Genomic DNA, 19,570 nt, shown 5'->3' with positions numbered 1-19,570 from the left:
AGTCCACCCCATCACAGAGCCACTTACTCATTTCTCAGTCTATGTCTACACAGCAGCCAGGAGCCTGCTTCCCAGCGTGGGCAGCCAAATGCGCTCGCTCAACGGTAAAAAGAGCAGCGTGGCCGCAGCAGCACTATTGGCCTCTTGGCCTAACCACCCGAGTATGCACCCAAGGGGTCGGGTGCATTTGTGTTCGGGCCACAAGGCTAAGCCACTGTCCGTGCCACCATGGCCGCATTGCTATGTTTAGCACGCCAGCTTGAGGACAGCTAGCACGTGTGTCTGTCCCCACTGGAAAGCACGCTCCCAGAGCCCCAGCTGCTGTGTAGACAGGCCCTGAGAGGCTACTGAACAGCCAGCAGAAGGTAATTTGGTCTCTACTGACCAAATATGAAAGGCGCTCTATCCTCTGAGCCATCCAGTCTTTCTAGTAGCAACCTTTTTTTGCATTTCATAAAAAGCAGCTTTTAATCATGAATACGTATCCCAGCATGCCGTAAGGGATCACTGGTAAAAGACGCTCTCCCCCTCAGGCTGAGTTTACCCCCTCCATATCAGTTCTACACATTTATCATGTTACACATTCATAAGCTTAACATAGACGAGGATAAACAGTTCTCCTACCATTAGCTGAATGCAGGAGTTGAAACTCTGTTGAATAAAAATTATTTGTTTTAAATGATCACTAAGGATTTGTGCCAATATGTACACAGCATACAGTATGCTACACAAATATGTTTCCCAGTAAAACCAGTTTGCCTGTAAACTGGAAAGAATTGAGAACAGTAGTTCTGGAGTCTGAAAATGTACAGTACTGCCTTCCACAGCAAGGCAGCTGAAGTCTTAACATCTAAAACAACCCACATGTACATTTTAAAATTGGTTTATATTTTCAAAATTACAACTCTTTAAATAAAGTTGAGTCTCCCCTGCTATACATGCATTTATAGTGGGTTGCATGAACCTTGACAGCATGTTCCTTTCAGCAGTTTGATTATTTCCAGCCTGCTCTATGACAGAAACTGATTCAATTTGAGTAAAAGCTCCTTGTATCGATACAGACCACTGGTTTTAACTCAACCACTGAACCACAGTATTACTTAAATTCAATTCCATTTAACACAGTGGAGAACATTCCTCACCCTGTCACATACTGTATATCCATGGATGGAATACTATAGAAAGCTCCTTTTGTACTAGTTTTTTCTTAAAAATCCTCATGTTTCTGTTTTAATTGTATGTTGGCTATAATGAAGTGACTGCTAACAAAGGGCCCACTCTGCAAGGTGCTGAAGGCCTCCTAACTTCAGTGGGAGTGACTAAATCCCAAAGGAGGGCTTTGGCTAATAAAAATATTCCCAATGAGCTTTTGGATCCGTTAATTTAGCCACCTACTCCCATGCTGGTGGATCATGATGATGCAGGATTGGACCTTAAAGAGGATCACTCAGAAAAATAGAGAGGGACTTTGAGAAAGCTAGCTGCATAGAAAAGCCCTAGAAATTCAGGAGATGTCAAATTTGCCTAGGAGTTAAAGTAAGGATACCTATACAACTTAACTCTGCCCCATATGTGGATGTTGTAGGATGCAGTTTTATTCACAGGACCACGCACTATTTCTCAAATAACATATCACACATTTTTTCCCTACAACCTTAGAAATGCACACACAACATCTCATACTACTGTGTACTAATCTCTGTATACCAGTCTGAGTCCAGGAGAGTTATTTGTACACAAGACACAGAATGAGTGAGCCCAAGGTTCAGTGCTGTGCCCCATACAAGGTAAGCCTTCAAAGGCAGTTTAAAAACCTTGTATGATATTATTGTATTTATTTGAAAAATATCATAAGAGAAATTGGAAGGATTAGTTCAGAGGAAGAGGAGAGAAAGGTACACAAAATGATGAATGGCATGGAGAAGATTAGCCAGGCTCTCCTAGTTTACCGTTCACATAATGCAAGAACAAGAAGACGGTTAATGAAATTGAAATGCAACAAATAATAAAATGATAAAAGAATTTTTTTTGCACAATGCTTAATTAATCTGGGGAACTCCCTGCCACAAAGCATGACTGATTACAAGAATTCGGCAATATTCCAAGAGAGATGAGGTATGTATACTGATAAGGAGCACCTGGCAGAGTGGGGCAAGCCCCTGCGGCCTGACCCCACTCCCTGGCAGAAGTGCCGGGGGGGCAGGCAAAGCGGGATCAGGGCACGGGGGCGCCCATTTTTCAGGGCCCCCCAGTTGGCCAGGGTGCCTGGGTCCGGCCCCATTGGCCCAGTGGCTAATCACCACTGATGGCAGTGTGTAGCGACACGTACCATACACACTGCAGACAGTGATGTGCACTGTAGATGTAGCCTAAGAAGCCTAAGAGAAAACTGTGCTCAGCCACATGTAGATATCCTGGTGAATCAGTCTTTAACAGGGGATTTCTTTCTTTCTTCTTATTAAATGCACCTAGAAACTTTTTCATAAGTGAGGCAAAATAATGTTTTGCAGTGGATGTAATTTGAGAGTCAGATGTGGAGCTGATTTATTTCTGAACTACTGTCAGTTTGATAAGCAATTTGGGAGCACTAGTTTGACAGCAGCTGATTGTTAAATCCCCTTCTACGAATGAATTATAAGAATCGGTTAGAAGTCATTAAAGAGAAGAAACGAGTCTGACTTCACCTGTACTGTCTGGTAGGAGATACACAAAGGAGGTGGGAGCTGTCAGACTTTTTGTTCTTGGTTAAAATTTCCAAAAGCACCTGAGTCCCATTTTGAAATGGGGCTTTGGCTCCAAAGAGCCAGGCTCCTATGTGCCAAAATCACTTTTGAAAATGTGACTTAGTTATTCCAACACTTTTGAAAATTTAACCCTTAGTGCCTACAAAATCCTTCTCTCTCCTCCACAGCTGCTGTGGAGTATGTAGGAAGGGATGGTGCCAGGCACTGTTGCCATTCTGTTATTCATTTCATAAAGATAAGGCACTCTGCTATCACAGTAGGAGAACCTGAAGAGAACAGTTTAGGAGAGCTTGTTGTTCGAGTACTATGCAAATCCGTACAGAATATGGTTAAATCTACTGGCCCCAAGCACTCCCCCCCCTTGCATGAGTAAAGAATGTTTGGGACAAATATTTATATGCCTCTACAGGGACGCATGTTGCTGTTGGACCCAGAAGCTCGCAACACGCATGGAGGACCAGAAACCTCAGAATTGGCCACAGTAACTGAGGGATCAATATAGGCCTGGTGTGATGTGAGCGGAGGTCTGTCAGAAGTTGAGGAATGTAGTGGCTTCTCTGAGATGGGGGACTAGGATAATCAAGAATTAAATTACAGCAATTACTTTAACAACAAGAACTTCGGCCAGGGCTTCTGGATTTCCTCCTTAGAATCTAGTGGCGATTATTTTGTTTTTTTGTAGCGTGCGCTGAGCATTCTTGGCTCCAGTTTACCAAAAGGGGTGCTGGACTGTTATCTCCGGATGTTTGAGTGTTTGGTTACCACCAGCATTACAGAGGTTAATAAGCAGTGTCAGAAAGATTAAGAGGCTCGTGCTTTGAGTGCTTGCCTTTCCTGATCTGAGAATATATCTTACAAATTCCCACACCAGATCAAACCAGTGGGCCATTTAATTTGACATCTTGTCTCTGACAATGGTCTGATCTGGATACTTCAGAAGAAGGTGACAGAGCTCTTGTAACTGTCAAATATTAGATAACCTGTCCCTAACCCCTAACAGTCAGTGGCTGGCTTATGTGCTGAAGTATTAAGATGTACATCCATCCTTTATGTTTTGGTCCCTTCTAACGTAAAGTGTGGATGTTCTCATTATCAGTATACATACCTCATCTCTCTTGGAATCTTGCTGAACTCCTATCCTCAATTATGCTTTGTGGCATGGAGTTCCCCAGGTTAACTAAGCATTGTGCAAAACAATTTCCTTTATCATTTTACTACTTGTTTCTTTTCAGTTTCATTGGTTTTCTCCTCATTCCTGCATTTGTAAAAGGTAAAATAGGAGACCCTGGTTAATCTTGTCTGTACCCTTCATCATTTTATATACCTTTTTCGCCTCTCTCCTTGAACTGCAGTCCTAATCTTTCCAATTTCTCTTCCTGGGCTATTTTTAAAACAAATGCAATATAATATCATACAAGCTTTTAAACAACCTTTGAAGATACATCGTGTACATGGCACAGTACAGAGCCTTTGGCTCATTCACTCCACATCTTGCATACGAATAACGTTCCTCGACTCTGTGTGCTCCGCAGAGAATAGTACACAGCACTATGAGACGTTACATGTGCTTTTTTAAGGTTGTTGGAGCCTTTCAGAACCCTGCTGCCGGACTCTTTCCCCACTGCTGGACTCCTTCCCTCTGGCAGGGAATTACTCCAGCAGCAGAGGTGCAGGGGGACATTACACTGCTAAAAACCACTGTACAGATGGGAGAAGCACTGCTTGGGCAGGGAGGGTGCATACCCAGGTACATATCCACAGGCAGTGGTGAGCTGGAGCCAGTTCACACCGGTTCGCTAGAACTGGTTGTTAAATTTAGAAGCCCTTTTAGAACCGGTTGTCCCCTCGGACAACCGGTTCTAAAAGGGCTTCTAAATTTAACAACTGGCCAAAAGTGGCGCCTTAGGTGCCGACTCCGTGGGTGCTCCGGGGCTGGAGCGCCCACGAGGAAAATTTGCTGGGTGCAGAACACCCACTGGCAGCTTCCTGCCCCACGCCTGGCCCCAGTTCACCTCCGCTCCGCCTCCTCCCCTGAATGTGTCGCCCCACTCTGCTTCTCCGCCCCCCCCGGCTTCCTGTGAATCAGCTGTTCGCGCGGGAAGCCTGGGAGGGCTGAGAAGCAGGCGGCTGCTTCGCGCTCAGGCCCAGGGAGGCGGAGGTGAGCTGGGGCGGGGGGCGCGAGGAAGGCCACACACGCTGCAGCAGGTAACCCGGGGGGCGCGCAGGGGAACCGCTCCCTGCCCCAGCTCACCTTTGCCACCCTGGGCCTGAGTGCAAAGCCGCCGCCTGCTTCTCAGCCCTCCCCAGCTTCCCGCCGAACAGCTGATTCGCGGGAAGCAGGGGCAGAGAAGCAGAGCGGGGCGGTGCGTTCAGGGACAGAGGCAGAGCGGAGGTGAGCTGGGGCCGGGCGCGGAGCTGCGGATGGGTGCTCTGCACCCACCAAATTTTCCCTGTGGGTGCTCCAGCCCCGGAGCACCCATGGAGTCAGTGCCTAAGGCACCACTTTTGATGTGATCAGTGGGGGGAGCGGCTGCTCCCCCTGCTCCTCCCCCAGTACCCTTCCCTGCCCCTAGGAGCCAGAGGGACCTGCCGGATGCTTCCTGGGAGCTGCCCCAGGTAAGCACCGCTGGGACTCCCCACCTCGCCCCCTGGCAGGTCCCTCTGGCTCTTAGGGGTGGGGTGGGCACCCACTACGGTGGCCCACGAGACCCTCCTGCCCAGTTCTGGGGGCAATCAGGGGACAGGGGAAGTGGGTGGATGAGACAAGGGTCCGGGGAGGCCCATCAAGGAACGCGGGGGTTGGATGGAGCAGGAGTCCCCAGGGTTGGGAACCAGTTGTTAAGATTTTGGCAGCTCATCACTGTCCACAGGGGTCACCACTCGGATGGAGCAGGAGTCCCCAGGGAGGGAACCGGTTGTTAAGATTTTGGCAGCTCATCACTGTCCACAGGGGTTGCCACTCGCCTAAGTAGTGCCTCACCATCCACACTTTGCTAACTATATCCATGCTAGGGGGACATGTAGTGTACGTTCTCTATATGATACCCAAAGGAGTGTGCAGTGTAGACGAACCTTTAAATGCCTGCCTCCCTTTGCCAAAATCCATCAGTTAGTCCATTCACCCATTGTTCGATGCTGCTTCTCTCTCTCCTGGGTCTGTTCTTAGTTTCTTTCTCCTTATATATGTTAGTAACTTGATCCCCTTTCCACTGGATTTTATTAATTGCACAGCACACATGTGGATAATCAGCACAGGCTGAATTCCAAAAGGTTGGTTAACCAGCTTGAAGTATGCCAGCAGCTCTCCAAAACCCACAAACAGGACAGAAGGTTTCAATTATTGGCTCCAACCATAACTTCCTACAACTGAATGAATCAAAGCCTGAAGTCTTCCTCCTGGGTAAAAAGTCCTCTTTGTCCCATGTCTCTGACACTGCCATCACTCTCCTTAATGCTGCTCTGAAGGTCTGAAATCTTGGCATCATTCTCGACTGTAAACATCCTTTTTCCTCCCGTATTTCCCCTGAGGTGGTGTGCCTGGAAGGTGGCCAGAACTTGCCCATACCTTGCGCCTGCCTCTGCTAAAGCTTCTCTTACGCTTTAACTCCTTTGCTGCTGAATGCACCAGCATCTCCATGTGATATTTTCATTTGTAGGGCCCTACCAAATTCATGGCTGTGAAAAATGCGTCATGGGCCATGAAATCTCATCTCCACCGTGAAATCTGGTCTTTTGTGTGCTTTAATCCTATACTCTACAGATTTCCCAGGGGAGACCAGCGTTTCTCAAACTGGGGGTCCTCACCTAAAATATGGTTGCGGGGAAGTTGCAAGCTTAGATTAGGGGGGTCGCGGTATTGCCACCCTTACTTCTGCACTGCCTTCTGAGCTGGGTGGCTGGAAAGCGGTGGCGGCTGGCCAGGTGCCCAGCTCTGAAGGCAGCACTGCCAGCAGAAGCGCAGCAGTAAGGGTGGCAATGGGCGGCTGGAGAGTGGCAGCTGTGGGCTGGGGTGCCAGCTCTGAAGGCAGCCACACAGAAGTAAGGGTGGCAATACCATGCCAGGCCATCCTCACTTCTGCGCTGCTGCTGGCAGTGGCTCTGCCTTCAGAGCTGGGCTCCTGGCCAACAGCTGCCACTCTCTGGATGCCCAGCTCTGAAGGCAGCGCCGTCGCCAGCAGCAGTGCAGACGTAAGGGTGGCAATACCACAACCCCCCTAAAATAACCTTGCACCCCTCCCACTACCCTCTTTTGGGTCAGGACCCAACAGTTACAACATTGTGACATTTCAGATTTAAATATCTGAAATCACAAAATTTATGATTTTAAAAATCCTATGGCCATGAAATTGACCAAAATGGACCGTGAATTTGGTAGGCACCTACTCATTTGGCAGCAAGCTTTTAAGTGCTGATGTTCAGCTGGAATGAGAGCACTTGAGAAGGGGGACACGCACAGGTACGCAGCTGGGTCATCAATTCCCATCTAGGCTACTGCACAGTAGATCGCTCCCCTCCAGCTTCACACACACTATCCTCCTGGGGCTCCAAGGTGCAGAGCTTTCCTCGTTCTCTCCTTGACTGCTCCTTGAATGTCTGTATCAGAGACTCCACATACTCCTTCTCCTCTTTTTGCTTGGGGCTGCAGAACGCAACTGCTAATTTTATTAGCCTCCCTTTGGAATAAGTGCAATTCCTCTACTCAGTATAGATGAGGACGACCTCAAAAATCTACCTCAGGGTCCTATACATTTAAATCCTGACTATGTGCACCATTTTCTTAAACTGACCTCCTTATCCCGGCTATCTAACACCCTTACTTGACACTGGTAATAAACCTGAAGAATATCATCCCAGATGTCCTCTTTTGAAAGGTTACCTCTCAATCCTCAAATTTACTAGAGACAATCTCTTTATCAAACTTCCCTGGGTCACTGTCTGTCATAAGCATCTAGTACACTAAGTATATCCTATAATTGTCACTAAGAAAGCTGGTTGAAAATTTTCCAGCACAATGCTTTTCTGCTGGAAAATGGAGCTGAAAAGCCCAGGGTTTGTAACAAACAGTCCCTTCCTCCCCACATACACTCCAGGTCCCTCCTTTCCCCTCCCCATTTCCAGTGCTCCCAACTCCAGTTCCTTGCTTTCATCCCCATCTATCCACTTCTCCCCTTTGTGTCCCTGCTTCTTTTGCCACCGCCATTCCCCATGTCCCCAGTTGCCTCCGGGTCATTACCATCCCACCCCCTTACTACTCCCCCCCCACCCCAGATCCCTGCTTCCACCACCACCAAACACCACTCCTCCCTGTCCTCACCAGGTCCCTATTTGCTGGCTTCTCCCCCATACCCTCCCCACTGGGTTCTTGCTTCTCCCACGGCCACTACCCCATCCCTCTAGTCCCTGTGCTTCTTCACCCCTCCCTGCCAATATCCCTGTAAGAACAATCTTGTGGCTTAAAAAGCAACAGGTAATAAGTTATATACTTCAAAAACACTGTGGTTACAAAAGGAGATATTGCATCTTTTTATGCTATGTACTGTTTAAATTACATTGTATACGAAGCAAAAAATAAACAAGGGCCATATCCCGAAGCCCTTATTTAGCCTCTGATTCTGCCATCCTCAGTCATATTGAGTAGTACCTTACTCAACAAGTAGGTCCCCTGAAGTCTAAGAGCCTGCTCAGAGTGTAAGGAACTAGTCAACGTGAGTAAAGGTTTTTATTTGTTCTACCTGAGGCCCTGATTCAGAAAAGCTTTTAAGCATATGCTTAAATTTAAGCACATACTTAAGTGATTTCTTGAATAGGGGTCTAAAGGAAATTTTCTATGGGCTCCAAGGAGAATATAGCTTGAGTAAGGACTTCCAGGTTTGGGCTCAAAATGCATGAAACGCAAGTGGTTTGCTTAGGCAAGAAAATTACTGTAGAATATTCAAAATGAATCACCAGTGGAACCTCGCTAATTTGCACTGATGATGTGCAGGAACAATTTATTGTGAATTACTGAATTTTGCCAATTATTGATTAAGTGCACACACAGAAAAGGAAGGATAATCCATTACAACAGGTTCTGTGTTCACCTATATGACAATGCAGTTCTGTTTTAATTCTTTATAATGATACTTTTGATAACTTTCTAGAGAGGAAGGATGGTCCAGTGATTGGGGCACTAGCTGAGGGCTTGGGAGACCAGGGTTCAATTCCTTGCTCTGCCATAGACTTCCTGTGACCTTGGGCAAGTCACTTCCCTAGTTCCCCATAATAATAACACTACCCTGCCTCACGGGGGATTGTGAGGATAAATACACTAAAGATTGTGTGGGAGCTCACATGCTGTGGTGAGGGGTCCATAGACATACCTATGACAGGGATTAGGAAACACGTGGTGACATATTTTGTGAAGTAATGGGAGAGTTTACTACAGCCTCTGTACTATTTGCTGAAAAACATGGAGACAGCAGGGTTCCGTGTGCTAGTTAACAAAGGGCAAATGAGTGAGACTCTCCTGTATCCTTAAGCATGTCGTGAACTGTTTCCAGAATGAAAAGTTGTTTTTACCTGGGGCATAGCCAGGGCTGCTGGTTGGATACATATTCGGATTGTAGGCAGGGGCAGCTGTGGGATACCCAGTTGGATAACCTGCAATGAGAAGGACAGAGAAAATACACTTCTGTCAAGAAGAGTGAGGAGAAAATAGAGCACCCTAGGAGAAAAAAAAAATCTGTCTGAACACAAGGATGATTGGCACAATTGAGATATAAAGCTGAACATATATTATCAGATGGGCAGGAAACGTAGAGAGCACAGAACACAGTATAAGTTTTCCCTTGTCATCTGCAACTATTCCCCTGGAAACTGAAGGCAAATAACCAGCATGTTAAAGAACACAGGAATATTCAGCGTATTCTGTAGAAAACTACCTGCTCTGTAGAACACAACTACTCCTACTAAGCTGCTTGCAGTGCCATATTAACGTGATGTATTAGTCTAACTGAACTCACAATAAAATTTCAAGATTGGAGTGTACACGTTTTATTAAGTCTTCATTTTGCTAAATAGACAATCACTGAATTTAAAAACAAATATTAAACTAGCAAGTTATGCTACTGCTTCTTTATGATCCAATCCCGTTTAGTCCTACTCCCACTGGGAATTGAGAGAGCTCTACATCTCGCAGCAAAGGCTCAGCACTTTATTCAATTGGGCCTTTCCTCACCATCAGCAGAGTTTCTATAAGCCAGATTCCCTTGTTATGGAAAAGCTAGAGACATTGCATGAAAGTACTACAGCTCTTGGGACCACTCATCACTTGTACCCAACTATCTGCCAAGCCACCTAGAAAATGACAAGCAAAACAATTTGTACCATTTGGAACTAACAGGTAAGGCAAAGGGTTTTAATAGGCATTTCAAGAAAGGCTACAAATGATCCTTCTTCAATCAGCTAGGGACATATAGGTCCCAGTGAATTCAGAGGAAAATCATTTTTAAAACTAAAAGCCCTGTTTTTCAACCCTTGCTCACATAAGCAGTGCAACTGAAGTCAACAGGAACCTAACCCCTCCTAAAAAGCATCATTTACTGGACACCTGAACATCATGCTGTCATGTGCTTTCAGAAACATATGCATACATACACAATGCACATACCCAGCAGCACGCTTTTCTCAATACACTACCATGTTATTGTATGTTCTCCTCTTCTAGCTGGAGTTCAGCCTGTGGGGGATTGGTTGGTTTGTTTGGCTTTTTTAAAACCAGCACAATTTTTGGCCCATTTCACAGACTGAATACTTAATTCCAACTCAGTTACATTCTTTCTAGCTAAACCCCTCATGCAGGTTCAACAGCCCGACAGGTTCACTTCCTGCCGTACAGTGGTGGAGTGTGCTGTTGAACAACTGTTGCCCATTATCTATCTAGGTTCTTATTATAATGGTCCTCATCCCAGGGAAGGAACTGTTCTGTGGAAGACAAAGTGAATCCTAGGCAGTTTCCTATGTTGAACTGACAAGGACCATCTTCCTGTAACCAGCACGTCCCGGAGAGGGGCAGTTAGTAAAAGACCACAAACTGATTTTTTCCCCCTCTTTTAAACAAGACCAAGATTGGTCTTTACCCACCCCCGATCTTCCCTCACTGTTAAAGAATCACTTCATCCTAAACCTCTTGCACAGCCATGCTTTCACATACACAATGTCCAAGCTTGCACTCTAACTTGATTTCCAAAGCGTGGCATCCAGCACCAAGCTTAGTGCTAAAAAGATTTTTTTTTTAACATTAATTTGAATAAATTTAATTCATCAGTCATGACCACTGTACTGGAATAAATTACTGTATGTTCTACCCTTTCATTTTCATCAGTATTACATTTGGCTTCTAAATCAGGTTAATTAAAAATTGCTATCATTAATGCTGAGGTTTAACAGATTCCCCCTCCCCCCTATATAAAACCATGTTGTTGATGTGTTTGGGAATATACAGGATTTTAGCAATCAAGCAGCTCGTAGGGAAGTTATTTATAGATTCAGTGATTGCACACAGAACCCTAATGAGGAAGAAGTCAAGTCAGAAATATCCACACTTAGTTTCACATTTATTAGAAGATTCATTTTCTTTTTTTGAAGTACCTCCCACCCACCTGAAATGATGTCCATATTGCCACAGCCTGTTTGTAGCTATTTTTCAGGATATAACACACATCCATTGCACTGGGCCCCTGGAACCATGTGCAGAGAGCCCAGGCTGCACAGAAGGGAGAGAGAGAGCCACCTCTGCAGCACTGATCCCTTTTCCCCCTGTGACGAAGTGGGAATGTTCCTCATGTTTTCTCTGAACACTGTGTGTGTGCCTCAGTTTCCCCTATGTATTGCTTAAATATCTGGCTGGTGGGATAAGAGTGTGTGATCATTGCAGAGACCCCTAGACGGTAGGTGAGAGTACCGTGGGGACAGATACCGTGGGCACAGATAATGGCCAACACCCTGTGACCTAACAACTGATAGCCAGCCAGCCTCCCCCCCGCATCCTCCCCAAGGTGTTGGGAACAAAGAGATCAGGTGACCTTTTGCCCGGGGAAAGGGACAAAGGACAGAGCAGGGATTCTGGGGGTCGGGGGATGGGCTGGTGGAAACTGGTCAGTCTCCTGTTTTGGGACTCGGAGGGGGGAATCCAGGGCACCAGGCCCTGGATTCTCCCCAGGATAGACTTTGCTGAAAGTTCCTGATTTCTGTTCTAACAAGATCTGTTCTAGGCTGTGTTCCTGTCAACTAATAAACCCTTCAGTTTTTCCACGCTGGCTGAGAGTCACTGCTGACTGTGAAGATGGGGTACATGGGGGTGTGTGTGTAAGGCTTCCCCAGGTATCCCATCCAGGTGGACTCACTACAGGGAGCTCACGGGGTGAACAGGGGTTCTGCATGCTCCGAGGACAGACCCAGGAAGCGCTAAAGCCAAAGAAGCTTCCTGCCATGGTGTAAGAGAGACCAGAGAGGGGAGTCCCGCTGCACCAGAGTCCTGACATCAGAGCAGTTCCAGAGCACCCAGACTGTGACACCCCCCAACCCAACAGATGGGCTCTGTGGCTCACAAAGTGCCAAGCCAGAGAACATGTGCCATCATCCCTACCAGCCCGACAGCCAGGCAAACCACTAAACAGTTGCTTGAAGTTGTAGTAACTTTTCTGTGAGCCCCCCAAGGGTAGCTGGCGTGGAGACAGGGAAGAGCTGGAGCTGAATTGGGCTAGGAAGGAGAAAACCCCAGCACAAACTTTTCATATCAAAAACCTTTTCAGGATGGTCACCTACGATGGAAAACCTGCAAGACCCATGAAGACTGCTGTTGTGCCACTTGAAGCCTTGTGAACTCTGTTCTCATCTACGGTCATTAGGCGTTTGCAGTTCATATTTGAGATCTCTGGCCTGAGAGCAGCACGGCTTGTAGGAAACGATCCCCCTTTTTTGCTCAAGCAGGATAGGCTCTGCTAGCCTTCCTTCGTTCCCTGTGCTTAGGCTTTGTCTAGAGCAGGATAAAGGGTGAACTGTAAGAACAGGTTAGCTAGGTTTGGCTGGGGGGGGGAAAGCGGGTTTTGGTATTTGTTTTCAGTACAATGCAGAACAAAACTGAGACTTTTCAACATTTTTTGCACAGAAAGACCCCAGCCCAAAATATCCACTAGTCCAATGACGAAGGCACTCACCTAGGAAACTCAGGCTCACGTTTGTGCTCGGCCTAAACCCGAGTCTCCCACGGCAGTGCCCTGACCATTGGGATATAGAGTCAGTCTTTCTCTCTGGCCCAATGAATGTTAATTATTCATACAAAGTGGAACAGTTTCAACAGGAGAAACTGTAAGCAAGACACACACAGACTGACCACATAGCCTGGCAGTTAGGGTTCACCGCTAGGCTATAACTCAACCACTTTAACGTGTATTAAAGACAGGGTATGTTCCCTGGCTTCACTTCACTAGATTAGACCTTGTACCCTAATCTAGACAGGACCTTAGAGGCGGAAGAGGTGTTGTTTTGGTTTCTGATCTCGTTGGACAATCTGTAAGAAGTTCCCAAACAGCAGCAAGAAACTGTCGGAGCTGGAGATTACAACAAAAGAAATGGTCTCCACAGCCCTGCCAGTCTTACCCTCTGCACAAACTAATCTACAGGGGCACAATCCAGGTCATCATGGTCAACGAACAAACTACTGCATTGTTAGGGTGCTGCCTCCTTCTGCCTCCCTTGCCCCTTCCTCGTGAGGCTTTGGCAGGGCAATATATACAGATCCTGCCTTGAGTATGTGTCCTCCCGCGTCCTTGTCTCTCTGGTTCCTACACCCCTTTTCAGGTTACTTTCATCTGTCCCATCCCCCTCCATGATCTATGCAGATGTCTTCAAAGAGCAGGAGATGACAGTCACTCTTTAATATAAAGAAAAGGAGGACTTGTGGCACCTTAGAGACTAACCAATTTATTTGAGCATAAGCTTTCATGAGCTACAGCTCACTTCATCGGATGCATACTGTGGAAAATACAGAAGATGTTTTTATACACACAGACCATGAAAAAAATGGGTGTTTATCACTACAAAAGGTTTTCTCTCCCCCCACCCCACGCTCCTGCTGGTAATAGTTATCTAAAGTGATCACTCTCTTTACAATGTGTAGGACAATCAAGGTGGGCCATTTCCAGCACAAATCCAGGTTTTCTCTCCCCCCACCCCCCACATTGTAAGGAGAGTGATCACTTTAGATAAGCTATTACCAACAGGAGAGTGGGTTTTGGGGGGTGAGGGGGGAGAGAAAACCTCGATTTGTGCTGGTAATGGCCCACGTTGATTATCATACACATTGTAAGGAGAGTGATCACTTTAGATAAACTATCACCACTAGTGAAAAAGTTTTTCCTAATATCCAGCCTAAACCTCCCCCACTGCAACTTGAGACCATTACTCCTTGTTCTGTCATCTGCTACCACTGAGAACAGTCTAGATCCATCCTCTTTGGAACCCCCTTTCAGGTAGCTGAAAGCAGCTATCCAATCCCCCCTCATTCTTCTCTTCCGCAGACTAAACAGTTCCCTCAGCCTCTCCTCATAAGTCATGTGTTCCAGTCCTCTAATCATTTTTGTTGCCCTCCGCTGGATGCTTTCCAATTTTTTCCACATCCTTCTTGTAGTGTGGTGCCCAAAACTGGACACAGTACTCCAGATGAGGCCTCACCAAATGTCGAACAGAAGGGAACGATCACGTCCCTTGATCTGCTGGCAATGCCCCTACATATACAGCCCAAAATGCCGTTAGCCTTCTTGGCAACAAGGGCACACTGTTGACTCATATCCAGCTTCTCGTCCACTATAACCCCTAGTTTTCTGCAGAACTGCTGCCTAGCCATTCGGTCCCTAGTCTGTAGCGGTGCATGGGATTCTTCCGTCCTAAGTGCAGGACTCTGCACTTGTCCTTGTTGCACCTCATCAGATTTCTTTTGGCCCAATCCTCTAATTTGTCTAGGCTTCTCTGTATCCTATTCCTATCCTCCAGTGTATCTACCACTCCTCCCAGGTTAGTGTCACCTGCCAACTTGCTGAGGGTGCAGTCCACGCCATCCTCCAGATCGTTAATGAACTTAGGTGACTCCCAAGCAGTATCCCTTGGAGGTAGGTAGGAGTTCATGGACGTGTAGACTGCAACACAGCTCTGCCAAACCCAGCATCATCCCTGGCCTGCTGAGTGATGGCGTTAACATGTGCACCGAGTACCACGTTGTGGCTTGACAGATGTTCTGCATCAGGAAATGTGCCAGGAAGGCCGCCGAAGATGCCTGCGCTCTGGTCGAGTGGGCTCTGACGATCAGCGGTGGAGGGACTCCCGCCAACTCATAGCAGGTGCGAATGCAAGAGTTAGAAATCCTCTGCATGGACACCGGGAGCCCCTTCATTCTGTCAGCTGTAGAGATGAAAAGCTGTGTCGACTTATGGAAAGACTTTGTCCAATCTAGATAGAAAGCCAGGGCCCCTCGTATGTCCAAAGCGTGAAGGCACCTCTCTTCACCATTCTCATGGGGCTTGGGGCAGAAGACCATAAGGAAGATGTCCTGGCTCATGCGGAAAATAGACACCACCTTGGGAAGGACGGCTGGGTTGGGCTGGAGCTGGACCTTGTCCTTATAGAAGACAGTGTATGGCGGTTCTGAGGTTAGGGCTCGCAGCTCAGAGACTAGCCTTGCCTGCCGCCAGGAAAGCTACCTTCCATGACAGGTGAGACAAGGAGCACAAGGCCAAAGGCTCCAAGGGCAGGCCCGTAAGCCTGGACAAAACCAAGCTGAGATCCCACTGAGGGACCAGGGACCGAACTTTTGGAAAAAGTCTCTCAAGACCTGAGGAACCTGACCATCATGTCATGGGGGAACATTGTCTGCCCCTGGATTGGAGGATGAAAGGCGGAAATGGCCGACAGATGCACCCTGATAGAGGAGTGTGCGAGGCCCAGGTTCCTAAATTAAGCGGGTAGGCTATGATCGACTGCACCGAAGAATGCAAAGGGGAGATGCCCCATTCGGCCGCCCAGCAGGAGAACTTCATCCACTTTGCCAGGTAAGTTTGTCTAGTCGAGGGCTTTCTACTCTTGAGGAGGATCTTCTGGACCCCTTCTGAACAGGCCCGTTCCTCAGGATTCAGCCACATAACATCCATGCTGTGAGGCAGAAGGACACGAGGTTGGGGTGCAAGAGTCGATCGTGATCCTGTGACAGCAGGTCCAGTCGGTTCGGCAGGGGCCACGGAGGGATCGCAGCCAGGCTCGACAGCATCCCAAACCATTGCTGGCGAGGCTACTCCGGGGCGATCATGATAACCTGAGCCTTGTCTCTCTTGATTTTTGCAAGGACCTTGATGATGAGCGGAATCAGAGGAAATGTGTACATCAGGCTTCTCGCCCATGGCAGGAGGAAGGCGTTGGAGAGGGAGCCCTTGCCCAGACCCCATCTGGAGCAAAACCTGTGGCACCTCCTGTTCTGCCAGGTGGCGAACAAATACACTTGGGGAGTTCCCCACTTCTGGAAGATCATGCTGGCTACCTCCGGGTGGAGCACCCACTTATTGTGAGAGGAGAAGTCCTTGCTTAGGTGATCTGCTACCGTGTTCTTGGTACCCGGAAGGTGACACACTTCTAGGTGGATTCTGTGGTCGATGCAGAAGTCCGAGGATTGCCTCCCCTTGTCTGTTGATGTAGAACATTGAAGCTATGTTGTCCACCAAGACTCTGACCACTCTGCCTGACAGGTGAGATAGAAGACCGTGCATGCCCTGCGCACTGCCCTGAGCTCTTTGACGTTTATGTGTAGTGTCATTTCCTGTGGAGACCACTTGCCCTGGGTCTGGAGAGTGCCGAGGTGCACCCCCCCCAGCCAAGGTCCGAGGTGTCCAAAACCAACTTGAGTGAGTGAGGAGTGCTGATGAAGGGAACTCCTTCCAGGACTTTTCTGGGGTCGGTCCACCATTGCAGCGAGGTAAGTATCCGTGATGAGGTCTGTCAGTGCCCTGAACCTCTCCAGCGGCAGGAATGCCCTGGCACAGGTTGAGGACTACTCTGATGAACTCTATCCTCTGTACCGGAACTAATGTGGATTTTTTGTCATTTACCAAGAGCCAAGGCAACGGCAAGTGGCTAACAGCATCGCAACATCCATCTGGACCTGGGACCTGGAGCTGCCTCTGACTAGCCAGTCGTCAAGGTATGGGTAGATCTGGACACCTCGATGTCTGAGGTAAGCAGCCATCACTGACATGCACTTGGTAAATAACTGCGATGCTGTCGCTAGGCCAAACAGGAGGACCGCAAACTGATAGTGGTTGGGACCAACGGTAAACCGGAAGAAGCGTGCTTGTCTCTTGAAGATGGCAATATGAAAGTATGCATCTTTCAGATCGAGGGTGGCATACCAGTCTCCCGGATCCAGGGAGGGGATGATGGAAGCCAGGGAGATCATGCTGAACTTCAGCTTGAAGCGGTTCAAGTCTCGCAGATCCAGGATAGGTCACAGACCATCCTTGGGATTAAAAAGTAACTGGAATAGAAACCATTATTCCTGTACTCTGGAAGAACGATCTCCACCACACCTAGCTGCAGGAGCCCCTCAATCTCTTGTGCGAGGAGACTCTCATGAGAAGGGTCCCTGAAGAGGGACGGGGAGCAGGCGTGGGAAGGAGGTGTAGAAAGCAACTGAAGGGTGTAACCCCACGCCACCGTACTGAGGACCCATCGGTCTGATGTTATAGATGCCCACGCAGGGAGGAAAGGAGAAAAGCAGTTGGCAAAAATAGGGGAGGAAGGATCCTAAAACAGTTCAATAGGTCGCCCTTGGGCATACCCTCAAAATGAGCTCGACTGAGAAGCCTGCGAAGGCTGGTGGCTAGGACGACGCTTGTAGCCTCTGGATTTCTTATGGGGACACTGCTGGTGAGGATGGCTTCCCTGGCCCTAAGGCTGCTGTGGCTTGAACCCCATGTAGGCCGGGCCAGGAACATACAGGCCCAACGTTTTCAGGGTCGTGCGGGAGTCCTTGAGGCCATGGAGCTGACTGTCTGTCTGTTTCGCAGACATGGCTTGCCCATCAAAGAGAAGGTCTTGCATCAACTGCTGAGCCTCCGTGGACAAGCCAGAGAGGAGCAGCCAGGATGCCCAGGGCATGGCGATGGCCGAGGCCATGGTTCGATCGGCAGTGTCCACTGCATCCGAAGCTGCCTGGAGTTTCTCCCTGCCCGCAGTCATGCCCTCCTCCATGACTGCCCTGAACGCCTTCCTAGAAGCCTCAGGGAGAGAGCCCCTGAACTTGGTCATGGCTTCCCCATGTTAAAGTCATAGCATCCCAGGAGGCCTGATGGTTGGCCACCCTCAGCTGAGACTAGAGCACAAATAAACCTTACGCCCAAACAAGTCTAGTCTCTTGGAATCTTTGTTCTTAGGCGTAGCCCCGGGTTGACTCTGTTGCTCCCTGTGATTAACCGCCTCTATCACTAGGGAGTTGGGAGCAGGGTGGATGTACAGGTACTCGTGGCCCTTGGATGGCACAAAGTACTTGCGCTCGGCCCTCTTGGAGATTGGGGCAGGGAGGAGGGAGTTTGCCACAGGGCATTGGTGATCCTTGAGACCCCTTCATGAAGGGGCAGAGCCACCCTGGCTGGTGCTGTGGAGCAGAGGACATCGAAGAGAGAGTCCGAGGGCTCTTCTAACTCCTCAACCTGAAGACCCAGGTTGGCGGTGACCTTCTTCAGTAGTTCCTGGTGCGCTTTAGTGTCATCTGGAGGAGCCGGGGAGGGGGCCCCGTTAGAGCCTCGTCTGGTGACAATGAGGAGGATTGTGCCATAGGGTCCTCCCAGGCAACCAGGACAGAGCGGAATGGTGGCTCTGCCCCAACTGATACCGGTCACTCCGCCCGGACTCTTATCTGGAACGGGGTCTTGGGGACCAGTGGTGCTCGACAGATCCATGACGGCCTGGAGCTGGTGATCTACATCTCGCACTTGACAAATGGTACAGGGATGAGGAGCGGGAATGGGAGTTGGAACAGGCCCGGTGCCAGGAAGCGCCCGCACTCGGTGATGTCCTCCTAGGGGATCGGTGACGGTCTGAGGAACGGTAGCGTCGATCTCTCAACAGGTCTCTGGAGTGGCATCGTGGTCTTGGAGATACCAGGTGCCGGGACTGGTACTCCTACTGGTGGGGAGTGGGCTGGGCGACCCCGCTTAACTGGAACTTGAGCCCAAGATCCCAAAGGGGGTGAAGAGTTGCCTGGCACAGGACCTTGCTTGCACCCTGTCTTATCCTTTCCCTTGAGGGAGGTTGGAGACCGACCTCGCACCGTCTTTTTGAGCTTCTTGGCCAGAGCAATGGACGGAGACCAGTCCCAGCGAGTGGACAGTCCTGGTGGGGCACTGCGTACCGAGGTCATGGTGCTCGGCGCCGAGTCAGAGTGTTGCTTTGGTGCCGGGGTGAGGGCCGACTCCATAAGGAGCGCTCTTCAGCGAATAACACACTCCTCCTTAGTTCTTGGCTTGAAGAACTTGCAAATCTTGCATTTTTTCCCAATGTGCCGTTTGCCCAAGCAATGCAGACAGCTGCTATGTGGATCACTAATGGACATGGGCCCCTTGCAGTGATCACTGGCTTAAAGCCTGGGGACCGGGGCATGCCCCGTCCTGAGGCAAAATTCCGTTTCAGGACCTACGAAGTCTCTAACTATAGCTAAGGGATTTACTAACACTAACAGAAAACTATATACACTCTAATACAAGAATTAACAAGTTCGTACGAACAAGAAAGCAACAGCACTAGCTGAA

General features: G+C 48.5%; 1 protein-coding gene across 10 annotated transcripts in view; it reads right to left on the bottom strand.

The window, feature by feature from the left end:
- FAM168A (family with sequence similarity 168 member A) overlaps positions 1-19,570 on the bottom strand; it is a 365,574-nt gene that overhangs the window by 47,016 nt on the left and 298,988 nt on the right. For 8 of the 10 annotated variants that reach the window (XM_043527530.1, XM_037880624.2, XM_043527523.1 and 5 more), the window contains 2 exons: positions 9,303-9,383; positions 625-651 (listed from right to left, as the gene is read on the bottom strand). In XM_043527530.1, coding sequence (XP_043383465.1) covers positions 625-651; positions 9,303-9,383 — 108 coding nt within the window. The remainder of the gene's footprint in view (positions 1-624; positions 652-9,302; positions 9,384-19,570) is intronic. The other 2 variants (XM_043527536.1, XM_043527520.1) reach the window with 1 other exon arrangement.

Source organism: Chelonia mydas, chromosome 1 (assembly GCF_015237465.2).
Source record: "Chelonia mydas isolate rCheMyd1 chromosome 1, rCheMyd1.pri.v2, whole genome shotgun sequence".
Classification (NCBI taxonomy): domain Eukaryota; kingdom Metazoa; phylum Chordata; order Testudines; family Cheloniidae; genus Chelonia; species Chelonia mydas.
The sequence above is the reverse complement of the archived record's forward strand: the minus strand, read 5'-3'. Positions and strand labels throughout refer to the sequence as shown.